At 38.4% G+C, this 14,796-nt stretch overlaps 1 protein-coding gene across 1 annotated transcript in view; it reads right to left on the bottom strand.

The window, feature by feature from the left end:
- MYO3A (myosin IIIA) overlaps positions 1–14,796 on the bottom strand; it is a 112,528-nt gene that overhangs the window by 79,259 nt on the left and 18,473 nt on the right. The window contains exons 3-4 of the mRNA XM_035890151.1: positions 7,174–7,278; positions 6,306–6,405 (exon numbers count right to left, since the gene is read on the bottom strand). Coding sequence (XP_035746044.1) covers positions 6,306–6,405; positions 7,174–7,278 — 205 coding nt within the window. The remainder of the gene's footprint in view (positions 1–6,305; positions 6,406–7,173; positions 7,279–14,796) is intronic.

Genomic DNA, 14,796 nt, shown 5'->3' with positions numbered 1-14,796 from the left:
AAATTTAATTTATGAACTCAACTGAATTATGAAATTAACTTAATATGTTCATTTAGTATTACCTAAATGAAATTATATATGCATTTTAAAGTAAAAAATGAGTTGATCTAACAATACACTACCAAAAATTGTCTTACAACTGGCTTGTTTCACCAGATTGCAATTTTGAATAATAAGGCAGCCATCCAGAAATGCCAGCATTAAGATTTCCTTGGCTCTTAACTTTGCATGACTTCAAATATCTTTAAAAGAAGAATGATCATTCTCTCCATAACAAAATAATAACCCTATTACATTCCAAACACGAAAGCCGAGCTCTGTCAACCTGCAGTTTCCAAACTACATGGAAGAAATAGTTCAAGTATTAAACAAAGTAATATCAGTTTTCAGTATGTCTAAATAAAGCAATAGAATATTCCCTCCCCCAGTCCTTTTTTTCCCCAATGAGTCATACCCAGGCTAAATCTCTAGTTGAGTTTGGCTACTACACATCCATGATAAAACTGTGCTAGCTACATGTAAAGTACAATCTGAAACTGCATTTGGAACTCAAAGACAATATTCACATGCAACTTTTAAATCCAGCATTTCTAATATCTAAAACAAAAGCAGAAAAATGCAAACTAAGCATGTTTGCAGCAAAAAAAATCACCTTATCTTCACTATAGAATCATAGAATCATAGAATGCTTTGGATTGGAAGGGACCTTTAGAGGTCATCTAGCCCAACCCCCCTGCAGTGAGCAGGGACATCTATATATTCCATTAATGTTACAATACATGTTTTAATTATGCAACTTCTTTATCCACACTACCAAAGGAACCCTTGAAGTCATTATTCTATTAACTGCATGCAAAAGAGCTTGTAACTTTCCACCATCTGCTAGCAGCAGTGAGATTGCATTGCCTTCTTTCCATGTCTTCCACTGGAACTGCTTTACCTATAAAATCCCTTAGATCTTTCCTACGTATTGCTTATCCAGAGACTCTAATGATGGAGAGTTTTAGACACCATTAGTGAAAGGCCTAAGAAGAAACTGAAAATGGACAGTGCCAATCCTTTTCAAATATCCCCTTTCTCCCAGTGACAGTACTAGCAAACTGGGGGCAACCATGGGATCTCTTGTAGTTAGAAATAAGCTTGAATTCCAAAGATTTAATGAGTCCTCCAACATTTTATTTTCATTATGGGAACATGAATATTTCTAATATCCATCTAGATGTCTGATTCTTTTTATTTTTTTCCCAAATGACCTTTCATGGTAACAGTCAACAATTGTAATTACATGTGGTATGAAAGTATGTTTTCATTTGATGCACAGAAGGACATAGCCTTCAGCAAGGAACAATGCTGCTGGAAAACTATGCATTTGCCTAAATGGTGGCGTACAATTTATACTTACATTTTTTTCTGGACATTTCCAAGATGACAGCTGCTCATCCTGAGATATTTCTAGTCTATGACAGCAGGCTTGAGCAGCCCCAGAGAAGTATGAGCTACCTGTGCTGTTGTTCAAGACTATCAGCCTGCAAGGTCAACCCTCAAAAACATGGCTGAAGAGGAATTTTCCATTAGCATTACACTCTCCTTTTTTAGCTAAAAGAATCACCTGCCACATGACTGTAGATGTTTCAAAACTTTTAGTGGAAAAGTGGTTCTTTCGTCCATAACTCTCCACGCGTCAGCAACCTGTCTAGTTTACTGATAGGGAGTTGTGTCCTCTAGGATCCTCTTCAATAACATATAAGCACAAAAAGCTCTGGCTTTCAAGCTCTCAGACTCATTGCAATGGCAGGGGATTTCAGAAACACGTCAGATCTTTCAAAATGAAATGTCACTTGGACTTTTTCAGACCAAAGTTAAAATAATATCAACAATAATACCACTAATTTTCTTTTCTCCCATTTTGGAACAGGACATTATTTGACATCTCAGATTTTCCAAATGGGAATTGTATCTTAGACTAACATTATTTAATACATGAAAGGCCCTGTGCAGCATCCTCAATTCAAGAAAAGAAATTGAATTGGGAGGGACTACTCAAAGAAGCAAGTATTTGTCAGCATAAGCAAATGTTATACACCCATCTCCCTATGAAATTGGTTACACATTGTAAGATGCAGATGAATGTATGAATTTTTATTACAGATGAGGTGTGCTATGTGTGCAAGTAACTTCAGGCCAGATTTAACTGATGAAACAAGGTCAGACACTGAAAGATATTTAGGCAGTAAAAGATGCAGGTAAATCGGTCACAAGACTTTCAAAAGGTATCTAGCATTAAATTAATTTGGATTTACATGCTAGAAGTTTTTGAAAATTTTATTAAGTGCTTTTCTGCACCTTTAGTGGCAAAAATTTCTTTTGAAATCTGGCTCTTTAACATCAATCCACTGCATACAACCAGGAACCTGAGAAACAGACATAAAAGATTTCCTTCCAAGAATGCCAATAAGCAACTATGAATATAATTAGGAATGTTTATAAAAAGGGAATTTGGTTCACACCTTGCTTGCCTCCAACTCTTTTTATACAATATATTACATAGCTGTTACCCCTTAAAGTGCTGCAGGGCATTTACTTCAATGTGAATGTATATTTTTCTATCAAATCACTATGCTATACTGAAAACATAGCAGCTACACTTGAATATAGTGCAGCTATTTACTATTTGTATTGATGTGGTAGAGGATGCTCCTTGCTTGAAGCATAATTGATGCAATTCTCAGGCATAACGTCCCTCCCCAAAGGTTTTCCACCAGAACAGGTTAACAGCTAATTCCCATAAATGTTCAGGTGGTGAAACTGCCTTCAGTCAACCTTCTTCTCTTACAAGAACAATATGGACTTTGTAACGTAGATAGAAGTTTAATGAATTCAGGGACTGAATCTGTGATCATGGAACGTGCTTAGAGTAGATCCCCTTGGCTGCTACTCATTATCTGTAATAAAAAAGAATGATTTTGTTTATCTCTGCTGACCTAAATTATCACACTAGATGGATATGAGGAGAGAGGATGCTTCCCTGGTAACAGTATTTCAAACTTCTTGTGGTTTGGACAGTTTAAACTACAACTTCTGTTTGGCAGCTCCTTGATAAGCTATTTGAGCTCCAGAAGCATTGCTGTGGAGATGCTATAAACTCATTTATTGATTTGATGATTAACCTATCAACTGGGATTGGGTGTTTCTTAGATATGAGAATACTACTGGGGCAATTAAGCAATATTACAGCAGAATTTTAAGCGAAAGCAAAAATTTAGTTCTTCAAAGACATCTGGGTGAGGCACTGCCATGGTATTCTTTCAAAGTCTTTCTTATCTCTTTAACTGTCAGTACCTTTACAAAAGGCAAACATTTCAGACTGTTAGCCTGGATTTTGGGAGAGCTTTTCCACTGACTTTCTGTGCCACCTCAAGCAACTCAGTCTCTCAAAGTTTCAGATTCGCAGCTGTTAACTGGGAATTATAGTAATTTCCTTCCTCATAAGAGTGTTGTGAAGGTCATCCATCCATTACAGACTGTGCAGTGTTCAGAAACCATGGTCACAGCGTACATAAATGGCTATGACACAACAACCATAAGGCAATGTGTCACACCATGAAGCTTCTGCAAAGTCAGTACTGCTGTGCAGGGAAGGACTCACAGTGGTGGTACACTATACACCAAGTTCAGAGTACAAAAAGAACAAGGGAAAGAAAAGCCATTCTCCAAGGTGATTTAATTTACTGAAGGTTAACTGCTTTTATGACTTATGACTTAAAAGTCAACTTATGACTCTTAAAACTGCCTAACTGTACTTAAAAAAAAAAAAAAAGACAAAAAAAGACACAAGTTCAAGTTACATGACCAAATGCATATAGACTGAGAATAGGTAATTTTCTAGTATTGTGCTCCATAAGGCACTTCACAGGTCCATCTTTCAGATACAGGTTTTATGCACCTGTTTAAATGAAAAAAACCATAAAAAATATCAGGGGAGGAGAGCAAAGGGTTCTTTGGGAACATCTCATCATCAACCAGCATGCAGAAGAATGGCACAGGCAAAATTATCTTGGGAAGGGCTCACTTTCCCTGTCAAGTCTGTTCGGTGGTTGAAGGAGTTGATCCACTGTCCCTGCTCCCCTCTCCACAACGGAAAAGCTCTGTGCATGCTAGGAAGGGCTGTGTGATTATTTGGGTTGTTTTTGTTTGTTTGGCCCCATGTAATAATTGGTTCAACCTAAAACAAAAATTTTGCTTCCACTGAGTATTCACGGGGAGAAAAAAAGATCGTGCCTGAGCATCTATCCCATTCCGTAGCCTGCAGACTGACAGGCTTACATAGTAATAAGATGACTATGAGTTTCAGTCCCTGATCCAATAAATGTTTATATACAGCAATCTGTAGCAGTGTCAACACTAGAGATTTTGATCAACTCACATTCCTGGCTAAAAAATACTCTCGGAATCTGATTAATGTGGGTTTAAATCCTCTAAAGTAGAAGATACAAATCTCCCAAATCCCAGCTGAATACCTTAAACATCAGCCTGAAGGGTGAATGGTTTGTCTTCCATGATGATTTTGTGAATACATTTAATTTTTTCCCATTTGAAACTACTAATTATTGGCTTCAGATTGGTTTTTGGGGGGAAAAAAGAAAAAAAAAAAAGGAAGAGAAAGTTGCTATCTATTCCTAAGTTAAGGTGTAGCTCCTATATTTCTCTGAGAGGAAAGGCTGGAGATAGGACTACAGGTCCCTCTTCAACCCTCATAAATGTGTTTGTATGCATGTTTGTTTCTTGCGCATGTTCTCATCTGTGCTTTGGCATCGCAATTTTTCCCACAAGATTTTAAGATTATTTTTCAATTACAGCCTTAGCAGTAGATTGCAGCAACTGGGGAATAAAGAATTCAGGTCCTCATCCCTACAGCTTGTATGTTTTAACATCTGCATAAGTGAATTAATTTTCAGAAGCATTGATCCTCCATGGCTCTAATTGCCTTCAGCACCTTAAAATAAAAAGTATCCACAGCACATTAAAAGCCTGTGGGCAAAAATATTGATTTTGCCTCATATCAAACTTCCAGACTATCAGAAAATACCAGTAAGTGTATGGCAGATAATTTAGGAAGTCTGAAGGCTTTTCAGTGGAAGATTTTATCTGAGGAATAAAATAACAAAGATAGGTACATGAATTTTCAGACGAATTAGTAACCGTTTTGTGTGTGAAGTAATGAGAGTTGCATAACTACTGGCAGGAAGACACTACACTAATGGGAGCTAAAATCCCATGATTAGTTTAAACAAGTGTTATGTATCAGTTGAACAAATTTCATTAACGAGATAGGAAGGTAAAGGAAAAATGAAGATTTTCCATCTGCTGAATGGAATCATATTTACAATTGGCTGCTATGCTATAAATAGTGACCAATACATTGAATTTAAACATTAGAAGATGGTGTGCTACCAGAGAATAGTTCATAATAACAAGCATTGCAAATTTTTATACCCCCCTTATATAAAACAACAGTCAATAGACTTTTAAGGCAAATCACTGTAGTATGGCTGATAAATAACAGGTTGCATCAACTTACCTGTGTCTCTGGTTTTGCCTTCTGGTAGTAAAACCAAATGACAGCATTCAATAATCACTTTAGACCTAACAGATTTGAACAGACCCTTTTAATTTAATGCCAAGTCATAGGTTTAGACTTGCCAGATGTCATCTGTTAGTCTTCCCAGACTTTGGAAAGTGGGGATTACCTATATAATATCTTCCCCTCTACTGTCTTCAGGTACTATCTCTTGGTTTTTTTCAAATCCAACTAATAAAGTATATGTGACTGAGGTAGAGCTCTCCCATTCTTCACAATATCTAGCAAGTTCTAAGTCCTCTCATACGCAACATGAATATTTTGCCTATCAACTCCTAATTTCACTGAACCAGCGCACGGTCCTGGAGGAACTAAACACAAACCTTATTTTGAACCCTATTAACTTGCTTTGCCATTTCACTTACTGTGTCTGCCCCAAAGCATTTGGCACTTACTACCACCATATTATAACTTCTATTCATTAGCCATGCTATCTACACAGCATTAGCAAAATGGCTGGAAACCCCAAAGTTATAAAAACACTGAATCTGTGAATATTTATTTCTATCATGTTAAAAAGTAACTTTGGTTGTCCAAGGGATTTTTTAATGAAGAACTCAAAAACTTAATAAAATTTAATATAATTCATCTTTTCTGATTTGTTTATTTTATTTTCCATGCGTCAGATGTACAACATTGGTTGTATATATAAGTAAACATAACATACCAAAATCCACAAGCTTGACTCCTCCTTCAGTGGTCAAAAGGATATTATTTCCCTTAATATCACGGTGGATAGTTTTGTTTTCATGTAAATGCTGAAGTCCCTGGAAGATGAGATGTAAACATGAACTTTTTACTAACAGCTCTGTTCTCTGTATGACATTTGCACAAAAGTAGGAAAAAACTTAAAACAGATTTTTTTTTAATCCAAAATCACAGAGATGTCATTCTTCCTGGAAAAAACATTTGGCATACCATGAGGAATAGATATTTTTTAATTGCCCCACTTCATGTCAAATAGAAATTTTAAGACAAAAGCAGAAAAAAAGCACTATAAATGTACATTATATATTATACTTTTAGAGTATAAACTCAAAGAAAACCGCTAAGGCCTAAATTCCACTGCAGAAAGTCAAATTCTGGTTAAAAGAAAATGAAAAATAAAGACACTTGATCCTGATAAGCAAAAAAAAAATAATTCTTGTAATGGTGTTTGAATTCACTAGATCTGTTGATCATTTTGCTATAAAAATATTTTGGATCCAGACATAACAAGTTGAACAGTATTTTGGGTATATTTCTGCTATTTCTCAAAAGAAAAGCAATTTTGATGCAGAACTGTATTTACTAAGGAAAGGAATCAATGGTCAGAAATCAATTTTCATTCTCTTAATAATGAAACAAACAGATGACTTGTTCTTTACCTTGCTTGTTCAAAAAGAACTACCTGAATTACACGTTACCTTGATTTCATTAAACACTGCTATGATATAAGATAGTGTGCTGTGTTAACGGGGACATGATCTTCGTTCATCCAAAGAAAAAAATATGAGCTGAATATTGACTGTCCTTTTACTGAGAGCTTATCTTACCATCAGAGCTTCGTGTAAAATGTAAGCAATTATAAGTTCATTCATCCTTTCGCCTCTCTTCAGAAATCCTTTCACAAGATCAGTCACAGATCCACCATTGCACAGCTGCAAAACATCAGAGGAATATAGAAAGGACTGAAGAAGTGTTGGAGTAGCCGCCTGGGTTTAGTTTTCAGTAGTTTTTGTATCTGTACCCAAATGAGCTCCTATTAAACTGGCAAACCACAAATTTGTCCTGATGTCTACCATTTTTGCAAACAACATACAGAGCAACTTTTGCCATTTTTTTTTCACTACTTTCTGCATTTAATTCTTCTTGCCCAAACACAAGTGCAGCTACATACAACATAAAATGGACTTAAGGCATCAGAAGACAGGCAGCACAGAAATTCCCCCAACAAGAAAATTTTCCAAGAGGAAAGGGGAAAGCTGCCCTCTTTGCCAAGCAGCACTTAATTCCTAGCGTAGAAGGATGTTATACACAAGGGATGGGCATCATGGGAGCTGATGAAAGCACTGTGGAAAGAAAGGCCTCATCTCCCACTGAAACATGGTGGGCCATGGGTGTAAGGCTAATTATAGCCCTTGTAGCATCAACCCTGCCAGCTTCTTGTTGCAGGGCCACAATCTACTCTGGACAACCCCTTCTTCCGTCCAAGGTCCAGTTAGACTCCCACCAACCCCTGTCCTGTCCTGTACACCTGGGAAGCAGAGGTTTGGCCTTGCTTTCTGAAAAGATTAGCAAGCACACGCTACCAGCAGATTAGTTTAGACCTGCAGTATTTCATGTGCTCATTTTTATCATCACTTACAATTTTCCCCCAGGAAGAAGTAACAATGTAATTTTAGTGACTAACTGTAGCAGTTACATACCCACAAAGATGAAATCGGTACTTAAGTCCTTAAACTATCCATAATGCACCTAACAATACTCATTGATTGAAGGGCCATAGCTTTTGTAAAGGAGTAGCTGCTTCCAATAAAACAGTAAAACAAATTGTAAGTTTTATGCTGTATCATCCAGTAGCTTTTCATATGAAAATAAATACCCACATGAGACATTTTACCCATACAGCACAAAACGGTAATTCCTTCTGACTACAGATTTTGAGGTCTATTCAAATCGAGAGCATAATTTATCAATAAAACCTTTAAACTGTAGAACTCCAGACATCAGATACTTCTGTAAATTATTTTTTTAATCTGTTCTTCCATACCTCTACATTTTTTCTGTGCTGCAATTACAAAAAGACTTGCACCTTACAGTATAAAACATTTTATAGTCCTTTGTACCCAAACATAACAATAATTTTCTGACTACCTTTGGAACTCCTACGTTGCATTACGATTCAATACACAAGTCTTGTTGCAAGATGTGTCCCCCATCAGGCCCGTGAAGGCTCTGGTCTGATAGATGCTGAGCTCTATGGCAACTATCTTGGAACTCAATATCTCACCCTTACTTCAGCGGGACGATATGCATGCTTAGGGAGGGAAGGACTCACATGCTTAAATGATGAGATTAAGTGCTTTGCTGGATCAGGGTCAGATTCCCAAGCAGGATTTAATTTACTGTCTTTAGCCCTGCTGGTCTGTCTTCTCCCTGACTTCTAGTTACTTTTTTTTTTTTTAAGACAACTTTATCTTTCCAGAATCTCTATTTTGCCACATCACCGACATGTTTAATCAAACCAAATGGATGATGACAATTCTGGTTAATTTAGTGCTCTTGCATTTCAAGGCATTGAAACTGGCTGACAAGTGACAAACCAATTGTGAAATAAATTACGCATATGATATTTGTCAGACTATTTTTCTTCATTATCTAGTATTAAATTTTTGCTTCTTATAAATGGATCTCCTTCTGCTTTCTTTACAGAGCTGGATATCTGTTAGTCTTCCTGCTCAAGGTGAGGAAAACTAACCCAGAAAGGAACATATTCTTTTTGTGGGTGAGAGAAGGAAGAAACTAAACTTCAGAAATCACCTTCTTCAATGTCTAGACAGTAAAGTCAAGACGGAATTTATTTTTCTGGATGAGCAATGTCGATTTTTACTTCCTTAAACATGTCACTTCAATTTTTCTACCTCTATCATAAGATATAAATCCCTATCATGAGATAAATATTTGTATTATAAGATAGAACTTACCTAAAATATGAGGTAAAGATACTAAAACTGTGATTATTTTAGGCCAAACCAAAACTGAACCTGAGTATGTAAAAGGTCAGCTGAGCAGGTCTTGAAAAAAACAGAAATCACCCACACCACCATGGAAATCCTCCATGGACTCCCAAGGCAGGGTGGCTGCTTAGGCAGAGTTCAGCTGAGGATCTCACAGACACAGGTTCTTGTACGCACAGGGCAACTTTGCTTTTGCTACTTCTGTCTCCAAGAGTTGCACTTCTACTTACATCAGCCAATTTGTATCTCTCTGAGACCACCACCACAGGAGGAAGAGGGGAAAAAAGGCTAGGTATTAGAATGCAAGCAGCTATAAGGAGGAAAGGGATTAGTAGAATACAACTACAATTAGAAAAGGAGATTACGGCAGACACTGTATGTGTGTGCTCTGAGCTGCATGGGGCGGGAGGGGGGAACAATGACGACAATGATGACACAGGTTAGTATTAACCTTGTTCTATTTTTCTACAGGCTAAACAAGTCCTCATGGGTAAAATGTTGCATCTGGTCTTGTTTCCTATTTCTACTGTTGATTTTTTGCAGGTGAAGCTGCCATATGTCCCTACAACCATGCACATCACTGAAGTTCTAACGGTGATTCTTTCTCCTGACTCAGGCTATCAAGTTGCATGTGTGTTCAATGCAAGCTTATCATAAACACCTCAAAAAGTCCCTCTCATAGTGAGCCAGGCTCTTCTCTTCCCTCTCAATAGAAGCTACAGAAAACTACGATGCTCCTGCCCGATGCAGTGCTGGACCATGCTTGCCTGGGAATCTGAGTAGACAGGGAGATAAATTATCCTTGGGGATGTTGACCAGGATGTAGTTCATGACATAAAAACTTAAAGGGGAAAAAATCCTAAGCCATAAAAAAAAAAAAAAAAAAAAAAAAAAAAACTCTGGGCACTCATACTTTAACTTCTTTTACAGGATTCAAACTACCATAATGTACAATTTCTTGCAAGGAATGTGGTAACTGTAACTTTCTTTAAAGGTGTGAGCTTCCCTATTTAAGGTATACTTCAAAGTGGTATTTCAAGTATTTATGATGTTGTTAAGGACTGAAATAATCTAAGTGTCATAAAGGAGGTTTTAGACCAGGAATTTAACAAGTCTTCTGGGCAAATATCAAATATTTTTAGAACATGTAACACAAAGTGATGATCATCTGGAGCAATTCTTGAGACCCTGAAAAAAAAAAAAAAAAAAAAAAAAAAAAAAATCACATTTCCTTAGCTCATACAGTCTTTCAATGAGAGATTATGGGATAAATGTTGTTTAGCAATACTGCTGGACTGGAAGTTTCCTGCGGTGTTGTTAAATATTGCAGCTTATAATTATGATCTCTGCTGCTTCTTAGTAGCATGCTGTCCACAGTAAAAAACCCGTGTAGCCTCTTACCAAGGTAGCTGAGTTTGAGTTTAAGCTAACTGTAATGCTCGATTGACAAGAAATCATGAAGGCAACAGAGAGAAATTTTTAAAAGATCTTTCTAGTTTCCAGTGAAGCATCTAGAGAAGAGAGGTGCTGGTAGCTATTATTTCACTGCAAGCATTGTGAACTCTCACGGCCAAATAGCTAATCACTCAGTGTCATTACTCCACATCATCTGGTAAGATCTCCCCAGAATACCTTGATGAAGGGCACTATAAGCAGAAAACAAGAAACATACGGAGAACTCAGGACACGGACATACAGTAGAAGCTATGTGTCTATCTGAGCTGTGCCACTGGGCTGCTTCCTACCCTGAAGGTCAAAGTAACTCACCAAACACAAACGTCCTTCAACCTCTCATGAGACATGGGCTCTTCTGGGAGGCGAGAGTAGCAATTATGTTTCTCTCTCCCATGCTCCCAGACACACACACACACGCACACATTCTCACTTGCACGCACAGACCCATTTCTTGTGGTTTGTATCCGTTTTATAATACCTATATTAAGATAATGCCAGGAGGAATATTGGGTATGGGAGAAGTAGTGGTGGCATCTGTTAGCTCAGGTTTGACAGCACAAGTAGTAGAAGGTGTAAACTGAATGGACTTTCTCAGTTTGGTTGTCCGATACCATGTATGTGAAATACATGCAAAACCAAAGCCCTTTAGTCTGAACTGGTTTTAGGAAGTCTCCAAAGGCTGCATTTTCCCAATGAAGGATAAAAATCCTCTTTTAAGCTTTGAATAAACTTAATTTAAAGAGAGAGACTCTTATATATGTCCAGCCTATGAGACACGGTAAGGGAAGATATTAGTGATCCTCCCACAAGGATGTTATTTAGAAATGTCATCTTGATAACTTTGTACATGAGCAATTTTCACCAATTTAATGTTAGTCACTTCTTCTATTGTTCCCTTGTGATTTACAGGTATTTTCTCTACCGGCAGCATTTTCAGTGCCTGCACTGACAGAATGCAAATATTACCTGCAAACACAAGCTACTAAAAGGGGGCTAAACTGAATCTTTTGGGCTACCTAAAAGGGGGTGGAGAAGACAGAGACACACTCTTCCCAGAGACACACAGCAAAGGATGAAAGGCAACAATCCCCAACCGCAAGTTAGTAGATTCCTACTGGACATAAAGGAAAAATTTTCCCACCAAGTGTAGTTAAGCACTGGAACAGATTACCCAGCAAATCTGTGTTATCTCCATCCTCGAAGATAGTAAAAACTTGAATGGAAAAGACGCTGTGCAAACCTGTAACATTGAAGCTAATCATCTTTGAGCAGGGAGGTGGACCCAATAACCTCCAAAGGTCCCTTCCAAGCTATAATTTTCTATGATTCAGAATACTTGGATTTTAAAATATTCAGTCCCTAGTTTGGATATTTAGACAGTAGGAACAGGGGGAAAGGACTACGGAAATCTTGCATACTCAGACCAAGGGAAAGAATAATTTGATAGAAGGCTTGATCCATGTGAAAACTTGCCTGAAAGGGCTGCAGCTCTGATGGCCATATATAGCTGTATCAGAAGAGGTGCTTATGACTCTTCTACAGTGGTAGTGAAGGGCTCCTCCCTTATGATTTTCTGGCACTCAAAATGCAAAGACTTATGCTGGGATGACACACAGTCCTCCACCCACCCATCTGCCACAGCCCTGTGCTACTGTAATTGAGCTATTAGTATGCAAAGCTACCTTCAGCAATAGATTTATGAAATACCATGATCCTAACACAAGAAATGTCAGTTAAAATTGCCATCACATCACAGTCATGCAGGTGTTCTTTGTAGGTCTTACTCACTCTTCACCTGACCCAGCTGATACATTTTTCTCTGTTCAGCTCTTCTCAATTCTGATGCCCATTAAATAAGGATTCAGTATCCCCTTCACTTTTAAGAAAACCCAGTTGCACTTTTGTTAGGGCTATTACAGCCTTTAATCATCCAACTGCTCCTGATTTATGCATCTGTACTAAGCTGTCAGGTAACATTTGCTTGCATCCTGCAGCTGTCAAGGTGCTTTCATCTTATTTCAGTAGGTTGGATGCAAATAGCGGGGCAACTACAATTACTACCTTCCCCATCTTTACAGGCTTCACAGACACAAATGACCGGGCAGCGTAACACATATGCACGACTTACGGCACGCACGAATGATAGTTATGAAAAACTTGTATTGTCCAACCTTGCTTTAATGTTATCACACATAAGAATGCTAAAAGCATCTCAGGCACTAATCCCTATTTTTTTGTGTTCTTAGAATAGATCAATAATCTGACCTGTTCCACTGAGCATGCAATACAGCAGCGCTGCCAGCCTCTGAGCTGACAGCACCTTCCCTTTAGTACTGACTGCTGTAAGAAGAAAAGATTCTTATTTGTTGCTGTTTTGTTGTCATAAAACTATGGAAACATAGGAGGAAAAGGGAACTCAAGAAATAATTTAATCCACTGCATTTGCACTGTGTAGAGATTTGGTACTTTCAGGTGGTCCTTGACAGGTATTTGTCTAACGTGCTCCTAAAAATCTCCCACCGAGGGAGACTCCAATCTTTCTAAGTAGCCCATTTCTGTGTTTCACTAGACTGACAGAGCTTTTTTCCTACTATCCAACCTGAATCTTTTTTGCTTCCAATAAAACTGCTTTATTTTTGCCCTTCCCTCCAGTAGTCTTTGATAATAAATTATCATTATTCTTTATTTAACATCATCTCTGTCAGACTACTGTCACGATATGTCATTTTTCTCTTTTTTAGGCTGTACAAAGTTAGTTGCTGTAACCTTTTGAAATCACCTACGTTTTCTAAATTTAGACTGCCTGCAATTTGCCACTGAGGTTTGCGACATGTTTTGCCCCAAACTGCATGCAGAGTTCCTTTGGAAGTCTTGTCTTAGCTGGAAAAAGCTGAACAGAACAGAACAATCTCTACTTTGCAAAGAATCCCTCTCTGCAGTCCCACTGCCTAGTCAGGTACGTCCCATTTCTTCTTCCTACGGATAGCAGGACTTTGCATGTGTCTACTGATTTTTTTTCCTGTGATTCCAAAAAAATCCCTCCGGTATTCACAGCTGTGAATCTGAGGGTGTTCTCCAACATGCCTGTAGCTAAACTAGGTGTCCACTCCTGACTTTTTATGTGGACTTTCTTTCATCACGCAAGTTACTAATGAACAGAAACAGACCAAAAGCAGATGCCCACCTGAGATTCTCACAGCCCAAAAGTCAACTACTGAGTCTAGTTTAATGAAAAAGAGGTCATCTGCTATATTTTTGTGAAGTTTCTGTCTTCCACATTTTCCTCATGTCACATGGGACCATATCAAATCCTTACAAAAGACACGTCATCTGTTGCTTTCCCCTTGGTAAACCAGTTATCCTGTTAAAAGAAGAGTTTTTATTAATATGATTTCACAGAATCACAGAATGGCAAAGGTTGGAAGGGACCTCAGGAGATCATCTAGTCCACCCCCCCCCCTTCCTCATATTGAACTGAAACCTCTTCTGTTTCAGTTTGTACCCATTGCCCCTTGTCCTGTCACTGGGCACCACTGCAAAGAGTCTGGCTCCATCCTCGTGACACCCACCCTTAAGATATTTGTACATGTTGATGAGGTCCGTTCTCAGTCTTCTCCAGGCTGAATAAGCCCAGCTCTCTCATCCCTTCCTCATAGGGGAGATAGGGAGTCCCCTAATCATCTTTGTTGCTCTCCTCTGAACTCTCTCTAGGAGTTCCTCATCTTTTTTGAACTGGGGAGCCCAGAACTGGACACAGTACTCCAGGAGGGGTCTCACCAGGGTAGAGTAGAGGGGGAAGATAACCTCCCTCGACCTGCTGGCCACATTCCTCTTACTGCACCCCAGGATACCATTGGCCTTCTTGGCAACAAGGGCACACTGCTGGCTCATGGTCAGCTTGTCGTCCACCAGGATTCCCAGGTCCCTCTTGGCAGAGCTGCTTTCCAGCAGGTCAGCCCCCAGCCTGTACTGGTGCATGGGGTT

The sequence above is a fragment of the Egretta garzetta genome, unplaced genomic scaffold (genome assembly GCF_000687185.1).
Source record: "Egretta garzetta isolate BGI_Z169 unplaced genomic scaffold, ASM68718v1 scaffold142, whole genome shotgun sequence".
In the NCBI taxonomy this organism is placed as follows: domain Eukaryota; kingdom Metazoa; phylum Chordata; class Aves; order Pelecaniformes; family Ardeidae; genus Egretta; species Egretta garzetta.
The sequence above is the reverse complement of the archived record's forward strand: the minus strand, read 5'-3'. Positions and strand labels throughout refer to the sequence as shown.